Source organism: Poecilia formosa, unplaced genomic scaffold, assembly GCF_000485575.1.
Source record: "Poecilia formosa unplaced genomic scaffold, Poecilia_formosa-5.1.2 Scaffold2386, whole genome shotgun sequence".
Taxonomy (NCBI): domain Eukaryota; kingdom Metazoa; phylum Chordata; class Actinopteri; order Cyprinodontiformes; family Poeciliidae; genus Poecilia; species Poecilia formosa.
This window is the reverse complement of record NW_006802325.1, coordinates 1-9,908: the sequence shown is the minus strand read 5'-3', so window position 1 is coordinate 9,908 and position 9,908 is coordinate 1. Positions and strand designations below refer to the sequence as shown.

Genomic DNA, 9,908 nt, shown 5'->3' with positions numbered 1-9,908 from the left:
TCTGACTCCTCCCTTAAAGCAACTCTGACTCCTCCCTGAAAGCAACGCTGACTCCTCCCTTAAAGCAACGCTGACTCCTCCCTGAAGGGAACCCCCTAATCAGACTAAACGGTTCTGGGTAACTGATGGATTGGAGACGTCAGGCTTTAATCGAACCATCTTGTGTGGAGCTGAAAGCTGCTCTGCAGTGTGTGAAACATGATACGCCTTGACCCAGGTTCTGTTGGGAAATGTTCTGATCCATTAACTGGGCACGGAGAAGCTGTTCCTCTGTTTGAGTGGAACATAACAGGATAAAGCTTGCAGAGCTGGGTCCGGTTTCTCAGTGTGTCTGTCTGAACTTCCTTCAGATCCTGCAGCTTCCAGACCTGCAGAGCCCATCTGGACGTCTGGACCAGAGGTGCAGCTCAGCACTGCATGCTTTACTGCAGCTTCCTGTGTAGCCGCAGGCGAAGACGAGGAAGAAGTCCATCTAGCCTGATATGTGATGGAGCCTCCAGCTCGTCCTCCATCTGATCTGATCGACACACAGCTATTATCCTGCTGTTATTCACAGAAATATGTTTGAATTTGGAGAAATATTCTTTGACAGTGCATGATACAACAATGAAGAGCTGTTTGAGAGGCAGGTCTGAATTTGGGGGCGTTCTGGTTTGCCCCCCTGTAGATGCTTACAAGTAGCTTTATGAACTGAGACTCAGACTGCATCATTCCCTCCAGCTCTGTTCAGTCCACTTCAATCCAACTCCAGTCCAGTTGTCCGGTTCGGTTGGTCTGGTGCGTCTACTAACCTCAGTCTGGATTCAGCTGAAATGAACTCTGCTGCAGTTGAAATTCGTTCCCCAAGCGGACCGGAGACCGCTCTAAAAGCAGGACGTGGACTACAGCGCAGGGAATTCTGGGTAAATACAACCAAAACAAAGACGTGCCAGATTAGACTCACGAGAAGGGGAACAGGCTGGTTTGACTCAGAGCAGAGAGAGAACCACAGCAGTTGAAGATGGAGCAGATGATGATGTTTTGGGCTCAACAGAACCGGGTCAACCGGACCATCAGGAGGAAAACATCCTGAAACCTGAGAACTGTCCCAGGCAGGTCTAGAAAAACCTATTGGGGAAGAAATGTCGGTGTAATTTTCCTGTTACTGGAAGGAGAAACACAGCGTTGCTTCAGTGTCTGCAGAAGGTCTGAGTGAACCAGCAATTTCAAACCGACCTGAATGTAGTGACGCTGTGATGAAGTTGCGGTGACACCTTCCTAACCTGAGAGGTTCCTCTAAGGTGTTAAAAGGACCTTAATGTGTTTGCTCAGCAATTCATGCCGTTTTAGCACCAGGGCAGCTTCGGCTCACACTCAGAGCCTCCTGACCTCGGCTTCCAGACACGGAGCAGCCTCCAGCAGGACGGCCAGCGCGGCCTGCCGCTTCCTGACTCCCACTCTGCTGCTCCACATAGCAGATAATAGAGCAGAGCTGCAGCCCTACACACACACACTCCATCCACCGGCAGCGGTGAGGAGCGTGGGCAGCCAACACACACCACCATACTCGACGAGCAGCGTGTGGGAGGAAAACACACACTTCATCTCTTTTCATGGTGGGAACCAGGAATCCGTGTCCTGACTGTTTACGCCGAGGAGCACGCGCTCTGGTCGCCATGACAACAACACTAAGCAAAACACAATCTGTTTGATGTCAGACATCCAGCCCAGGCCCACTCACCCCAGCGTCGTCATGGTGACGATGGTGTACCAGAAGGAGGCTGGGATGGAGGTGAAGGTGGAGCCCTTGGTGCCCTTCTCGGCGTAGAACATGACGGTGGCGAAGATGATGATGGCCATGGTGAGGGAGAAGAGCAGGAAGCCCAGCTCCGAGGCGCAGCTCTTCAGCGTGTAGCCCAGGATGCGAAGTCCCTGCGAGTGCCGTGAGAACTTGAAGATCCGGAAAACCCGGAAGACCCGCAGAGTAACGAAGGCGCCGCTCACGTCCTCGTTCTCGGGCATCACCAGGCCGATGTAGTAGGGCATGATGGCCACCACGTCGATCACCGACATCACCGAGCGCATGAACTTGCAGCGGCTGGGCGCGGCAAAGAGGCGCATCAGGTACTCGAAGGTGAAGATGAGAACGCAGGCCGTGTCCATGCAGAAGAAGGCCAGCTGGTACTTCACGCCACAGGGCAGGTCCTTCACCATACCCTTGGGTGGTTGGCAGGGCACCGTCTCCACCACGTTGGCGATGACCGACACGGCGATGAAGAAGCCCGTGACGTAGTAGAAGACCAGCGCCATGGTGGAGGTGTGCGGGTTCTCGAAGGCGCGCCACAGGCGCTCCCTGGAGGTGCTGTGGGGGGGCAGCGGGGCGTCGTTCGCCTCGTTGGCCTCCGTGTCCTCCGCCAGCCGCTCCTGGTTCTCCTTCTTCCTGTCCCGGTATTCCTTCAGGAGGAGGAGAAGAAGAACGTCAACTGGGCTGAACACAGAGTCTGAATTCATATTTCTGCATCAAACTGAGGAAGAAACAAAGAACCATCCTCCATTAAAGCCTCTCTGGACCCAGAAGACCCGTTTAGGTCTCATTAACAGAAATCAGAGAGAACAGTTGGACAGCTCTCCACAATCAGACTGCAGCTCATGATGGAGGAGGGGCCGCTTAGAAACCCCCACAGATCCATCAGGTTGTTTCCTCTCTACTCGTTTGGCTGATGAAGCTCTTCTCCACAGAGACTTAATGAGTTCAGCTGCACTACGTCCAACATTAACGCTGAGCATTAGCAGGAAATAAAACCTTGAAGCTACCGTAAGCACACCGCCATGATGCAGGCATTACCAGCCAATCAGGAGGCGCCGCAGAGCAGAGAGGTCATAAAGAAGGAAACTGCAGCATTCCTGATTTAGACGCTCTGTGATGCGGGGGGAGGGGGGAGATCCTCCTTAGATTAACTGGTTAGAAACGACTCAAAGAGCAATCTACTCCGTGACTCATCTGGGGGTTCTGGTTCTGCCAGCAGGGTTAATGCCTGCTGCAGCAGGAGGAGCAGCAGCTCCAGACCTACCTCCATGCAGCAATCCCCGATGATCTCTGGCACGATGCCGTAGAAGGCCAGCTCCTCGTCAAACGCCTGGATGCACTCGTGTCGGGGGTAGTGCAGCTTCCCAGTCCGGTAGAAGTTCAGGATGTGCCGGAACATCTCTGGGTCTCTGTCGAAGAAATACTCCTGGGTGTCCTCGTTGTAGAAGAACTCCTTCTCCGAGGAACCCAGCAGCGTGTCGGGGTAGCGGTCCAGAGTGTTCTTCCACGTCTGCAGGGACCGAGAACAAGCAGGACAATATCAGAAACTGAAGGAAGAGGCTCATGGTTTGTTAGCAGCCAGCTGGGTTCTGCTCCAGAACACAAGTTGAACAGTTCTGCTGCTGGTTCTGCTGCTGGTTCTGCTGCTGGTTTTAAGACGCTCCTGCAGAACCAGAAGCAGAGCCGCAGCTCTGTGGCAGCGGTTCTGGAGATGGCACAACTTGGACGGTGGAGAGTCCACAGTAACCCTTCAGCCTCATTTAGGAAGATTCAGAAATGTCTGGACCTGCTGGTGGTCCAGATCAGAACCAGTCCTGACGTTTGGCCCAGTTAGCCCATAAACCGAACACATCAGGCTTCCAGAACCCAAGCTGTTTTTAGAACCTGACCAGAACCTGACTGCAAACACACCCAGGTTCTGGTCCAATAAAAAGTTAAAGACCAGCAGCAGGTCCAGGAGTCATCATCACACCAGAACCTGGGTGCAGACAGAAACGGTGAACCAGCACCAGGCGGTCCAGCCCGATCCGGTTCCAACTGGACTCCTCCCTCTTCCTGCTGGGATGGGTTCTGCTAACTGAACCCAGAAACCAACATTAAAAGTGAAACTGAACCAGAACCTCTGGGAACTGCTGGTTCTGGTTCTGTGAGAAGCTTCAGCTTCTCCTCATCCTCAGGCTGGAGTTCTGCAGAGGCCCGGTACTGATCCATTCATTGGTCCAGCTTTTGGAGCAGGGATGCATCTAAATGCTGCAGGATACAAGCTCTGGACCAGACCAGGGTCCAGATCCCGGACCTGGTGGTGGTTCCTGACCCAAGAGACTGGTTGGACCCGATCAGAGAATGAATGAGGAACTAATGGATACTTTGGCGTCAATGTCTTTAAACCTGTTGATGTTGCTGACTGGACGGACCGGATGACTGGACCTGCTGTGACTCAGCAGACCCAAAGGTTCCCAGGACTGAAAGAAATGGACCGTTTGTCTTTCTTTAAGCCAGCTGGCCACAGAAACGAGTTGGAGAAAAGAACTACGTCTGTCAGAGTCTCATGGGAAACATTTAATCCTGAAGATGGAGGCCGACTGCAGATTGGTTCATATCTGGTGCCACCCCGGTACCAACGAGCTGGAACCAGTTTGTAGGTTTTCCTGGGACTTGTTCAGACTGAACTACTGAGAGGGAACCAGTTTCTTGAGTCAGTCTCCAGTTTTTCTGAACTTCCCAGGATGAATTCACGATGGTTCAGGTCAGCTGTTTCACATGTTTCTGTTTTATCAGCTGATTTTTCAGAGCTGAAACCAAAAGCTGAGTCTGCAGCAGGAAACATCTCTGCTCCATGACTCCTGCCTGGCAGAGCCAACAGTTTGGAGTTACTATGCAGAATATTTTCATCAGCTGGAGCATGCTCAGTAGACGGCAGCACCCACCTGGAAGCGGACGCCGCTCACGTTGACGTACAGGATCTCGTCGGATCGGGATGAGTTGTCCACCGGAGGTTTGGGCATCGTCTTCTTGGCCAGCGGCAGCCAGCCCACCGCCGCCGCCCGCGCAAACGGCAGCCACGTGGCTACGCCAGCTGCCATCTTGCATCAGAGCGTTTCACGAGAGTCTAGAGGCGTCAGGGGGCGGGGCTAATGGCTAAAGGTGGGAGGCCTAGTTAAAGCAGGGCTCACTGCTCCACCTGATCTGACTTCCTGGTGTTGTCTGGGCAGCAAGAGGCGAGTGGGTTGGACATGTTGAGTGGGGAGGGAGGAGTCAGAGGTCAGGAAGGAGTCAAGCCATGAAAAAGGCTCAGAAGGAGCAGGAAGACCTGGCAGGTGAACTTCCTGTTTTCAGCTCCTCAGGGTGAAAACGGCGTGATTTCATCCAACAGGCTCTTTATTAAAGCCGTCGAGTCAAACAATAATAAAGTTTAATATTGTTGTTTATTTCTGCAGGGATGTGGAAGAAGAGCAAATAAATCCAGGAGTGATGAAGAGCGTCTCCGCCTCCTGCGCCACTCTTATTAAAGGATGATGATGAGGATGATGAGGATGCAGTGCTCACGGATCTGCCGTCCTCAGCTCCGTCTCTCCGTCCCCCAAACGAAGGCTGGAGGAGGCGCTCCGCTGCGTGTCCATGTAAGGCCGTCCTGTCAGGAAACACAAACACATCAGAGCCGGAGTCAGACGCAAAGCAGGAGGGAAAACCACGGAAACCCGGAGGACAGGGAAGCCTGGAGGTTCAGGCAGGAAACAGAAGAGCAGCTGAGGGAAGACGGAAATCTGACCGGTGGACAGTCTTAGAATAAAAACAGATTAAATAAATCAGGAAGAATGAAAGAACCAAAATCCACGAAGAGGAAAGAAAACAGGAAAATAAATAAACAGAAAATGATTTTAATTACTCAAATATTTAAACTGGCAAAATTCAAAAAGCTTTCCTCATCAGCAGCTGTTTGCAGGATGAGCTGCTGCAGCAGCTTCAGGAGACCGTCACAGGCAGAACTGAAGGGGCGGGGCTAAGTCCCTCTGGAGAAAGGGGCGGGGCTAAGTCCCTATGTCTGGAGAAAGGGGCGGGGCCAAGTCCCTCTGTCTGGAGAAAGGGGCGGGGACCTTTTACCCGGTGAAACTGTGTAAGTTGAGGTCCAGAGAACAGAGCAACCCGCGGATCAGGAACCAGTTCTGATGTGATCAGATCAATACCTGGAAAACGTTTCCAATACCGATCAATTCCTCTGTCCAGAGGTCATTCCAGCTCCAGGTGTTCCAGTTCTCCTGAAATATCTGGAGTAAAGGCCCTAGCCTGGGAATAAACCTGGAATCAACCTGGGATACCTGCTGCTTTACAATAAATCTGTAATTAAACATTAATCCCTGGAAGCTTCCAGACCCTCAGAGGTCACAGCTGCTGATGCTTCAGCAGGAAGATCATCTTCCTCAGCTTCACACCAACAGCGTGTCCGTCTGATCCGGAGCCCGGTTCTGATCCAGACAGATATCTGAGCCCGGCCACACCCAGAGGGAGAGCGGCGCTGCTGGAGTGAAACCATTAGCCGAGCTTCAGCGAGCCGCAATTTACTGCAGGAGAACCGAGGGAGAGGAGGCAGAACCTGAGGCTGCAGCAGCTTCTCCTGGAGGAACACGGTTCAACCCAGACGCTCTGCTGTCTGGGTTCTGATCGGTTCCCGATCAGTGGGACCGTGGATCCCAGACAGCCTCCAGCGTCTCCTTTGTGGTTGAACGGATCGAGGCCGTTCCTCTGGCAGCAACCTGAGGCTGCAGCGGGTCAGAGACACACTCAGGTCCGAACATGGAGAACCAGAAGCTTCAGATGGAAACCAGAGCAGGATGAGCTGCTGCAGCTTCAGGAGGCAGAAACCAGACAGAGCAAAATAACCAGCAGGTCACAGACAGGATGGAGAGGAAACATGATCCAAACCCGCTTCCTGACGGATACACAGACCAGGTCCAACACACCCAGACCACCCCGCCCTGCTGATGACCCGGCTACCTGCCTAGGGGGCGCTGGACCCTGCAGAACCTCAAAGGGTTTCAGTTCTGACCAACTCCTGAGCCCGGTTCTGCTTTTCTGGTACAGTTTGGGTTTTAATTTGCTTCCCTGTCCTGACGCCCAGACACTGAGATCGATATCAGTTTATTTTTAGATCATTCTTCGTTAGGAGCAGTGGTATCAGGCGCTACAGAACCAGAACCACAACCTTTGGATCACCAGAGTGGAAATGTTTCTACGGGAGACAATTAAATCTGATGTGGATATGATCATGTTTCTTGGCACAGACTGCTTTTTGAAAAACAATATTAGCCTCTGGAAAAGTCAACATGGCGGCCATTTTTCAAAATGTCTGCCATGGTCATCCAGGAAATGTTATTTTCATACTAAATTTGCTAATATTTATCTCACATAAATACTTTGGGTGTTAAATCATACATAACTGAACATGTAAAAATCACATTTACTGATAATTTCTTATTTTTCAAAATGGCCTCCCTGGTTCCATAAATAACAGAGACGGTTTAACTAACTGGCTTCAACCTTCAACCCAACGCAGAAACCAGTCCATCCGGGTCAGTCAGGTTCCTCCACAGGAAACATTCAGGCTGACTTCTGATTGGACAAGAGCTCCAAGAGTGTGAATATTAATGAGCACAGAGTGTGTCTGTGTGTGTGTGAGGCGTTTAAAAGCAGAAGTTCATCACTAATTCATCACGTGGATTACATCAACATCAGGCAACACATACACTGTAACACACACACAGAAACACACACTGTAACACACACACAGAAACACACACTGTAACACACACAGTAACACACACTGTAACACACACACTGTAACACACACAGTAACACACACAGTAACACACACTGTAACACACAGTTGGTGTTTTTTGCTCATCGTCTCTCTGGAAGTTGAGTTTGTCTCCAAACTCTTCCTCCCAGTCGTCCCGTCCCGCTCCTCCTCCTCCTCCTCTTGTCTTTCTATTCTCAGCAGTGAATCTGGAGCAGTTTCCATCCTACTTACCGCTGGTCAGGCTGATGAAGAGGAGGAAGAGGAAGCAGCTCCTCCAGGTGAAAGCAGCAGGAAGAGGAAGAATAAAAACAGAAAGAGGAGGAGTAGTTGTGCCGCCTGTGAGCTGTCCTGCTCTGCTGCCGCGGCAACTACCACATCTCCTGTCATCCTCCTCTTCCTCACGCTCCTCCTCCTCCATTCGCTTGCTCGACCCTCCCTCCACTCTTCTCTCACTCTCTCACTGCTTTCTCTCTACTCTCCGTTGTCATTCCTGCTCTTTTAGCCTTTTACTTTCTCTTCCTCCCTCTACACACACACACACACACACACACACACACACTCGACAGTCACAGATCCAAAGACTTAAAAACTTTGTTTCCTTTAAAGAAAAATCATTCTCTAAAGATCTTCCTCACAATCAGCTCCTCATCATCAACTATTAAATAATGACTCGAGTCCTGAAGACCCGACCGAGTCCCGGTCCCAGCATTTGTCTGATGAAGGGACAGGAAGTGTTAGCTCCAGGCTAACCAGGCCTAGCCTTAAAGGAGCTCAGGGTTTCGGCAGTTTTTCAGTTTTCTGGAAGTTGGTTCCAGATTTGTGGTGCAAAGAAGCTGAATGCTGCTTGTCCATGTTTGGTTCTGGTTCTGCAGACCAGAACATGTTGCTTGGCTGAGACATTAGTCCACTGATCCTGAAATGTTCTGCAGCTGGTAGAAGGACCACTTTGAAACGTCTTTATGTGGCGCTGAAGGGTCAGGTCAGAGGTCAGAGGTCAGCCTGATCTCTGGTTTCCAGCTGGAAGAACTGAAGCTGCCTCTAGATCTATAACTCTAGATCTTCAAGGACCCATCAGGGTCAGAGGAGAACCAAGAGATGAACTAATAAGCGGTTCTGTTCCTGCAGAGCATCGGATCAAGTCAGAGGACTCCAAAGCATCCTGTTGATAGCTGGCGCCCCCTGCTGGCCCCTCAGGCCACCAGCAGAGCGCCTACAGGATGAACTCTGACCCCAGCAGGTTGATTAAATAAGCATGGAATGTTTTCCTTCTACAGGAGCCCCCTGGTGGCCTGCAGGGGGAACAGTTGGATGTTTTCCTTCTGCTGGTCTGGGTCAGGAGGAAAACCTGGACTGGACCAGGTTTTGTCTTTCAGAGTGGTTCTGCTGGTTCTGCCTGAGGAAGAGGAGGATGAAGGTGGAGCTTTTTGTGGCAAATCGATGAGACGAGGAGACGCTGGAAACTCGTTAATAATTCATTCTGACAGAGGACAGGATGGAGGACAGGATGGATGATGGAGGACAGGATGGAGGACAGGATGGAGGACAGGATGGCAGACAGGATGGAGGACAGGATGGCAGACAGGATGGAGGACAGGATGGAGGACATGATGGATGATGGAGGACAGGATGGAGGATTCGGTCCAGTTTCACCAGAACCCATCAGAACCGTCTGAGTTCTCCACAGATAAGCTCTAATCCAGTCAGAGCGGTTCTGAACCGAGAAGCTGGGCTTCTGTTAGAAAAGCAGAACCGGGTCAGCACCAGGAAACTACCCCGTTGATCTTTAGAGAGTGGACCGGGCCGCAGACAAAACCGGGCCTTTGACTGGGCCGCTGCATCACTAATTAATCAGAGCAGCTGCTGCCTGAATGTTTCATGAAGGTGTGAATAGTTCTGCTGAGTCGGCGGGTCTGGTTCTGCTCCGGTCCAAACGACTCCCCCGGCCCGGTTCGACCCAAAGCGTCCTGTCGGGTTTTCACCCAGTGGAGCGAAACGCCAATAGGAAATCAGAGATTCAGCAACTTCTGATGGCTTCGACTGGAGAAATGTTCCCGATATATAAAGTGTGTCTGATGAGGCGTTCGTAATCCCAGAGACCAAAACCCGGAAAGCTGGATTTCTCTCAGATTCCAGACGCTGAAGTGGATCGGGTTTCAGTTCATCGTCTGTAAGCGGCGAGTGGAACCAGTCCGAAATCAACAACATGTAATTAAAGCATAATTAATTATAATTACATGTAATTAAAACTATTACATTAATATATGATGGATTCTCTGTTCAGCTTGTTATTTAAACCAGTTGAAAATAAATAAATGAAAATAAAATATG

General features: G+C 51.0%; 1 protein-coding gene across 1 annotated transcript; it reads right to left on the bottom strand.

Moving 5' to 3' along the window:
* Positions 1–7: 7 nt before the first annotated feature.
* LOC103133217 (potassium voltage-gated channel subfamily D member 1-like) lies at positions 8–7,994 on the bottom strand. The gene is made up of 4 exons (XM_007544988.2): positions 7,812–7,994; positions 4,714–5,417; positions 3,051–3,296; positions 8–2,433 (listed from the first exon to the last, which is right to left on the bottom strand). The coding sequence occupies exons 2-4, from the start codon at positions 4,867–4,869 to the stop codon at positions 1,717–1,719; spliced, it is 1,119 nt and encodes a 372-aa protein (XP_007545050.1). The 5' UTR covers positions 4,870–5,417; positions 7,812–7,994; the 3' UTR covers positions 8–1,716.
* Between the last annotated feature and the right edge of the window lie 1,914 nt (positions 7,995–9,908).

Coding starts and splice junctions, on each gene's coding strand:
- LOC103133217 (XM_007544988.2), bottom strand. CDS start 4,869: ATGGCAGCTGGCGTAGCCACGTGGCTGCCGTTTGCGCGGGCGGCGGCG. Junction 3,297..4,713: donor TGAGCGGCGTCCGCTTCCAG/GTGGGTGCTGCC, acceptor CGGTCCCTGCAG/ACGTGGAAGAACACTCTGGA. Junction 2,434..3,050: donor TCGGGGATTGCTGCATGGAG/GTAGGTCTGGAG, acceptor CTCCTCCTGAAG/GAATACCGGGACAGGAAGAA.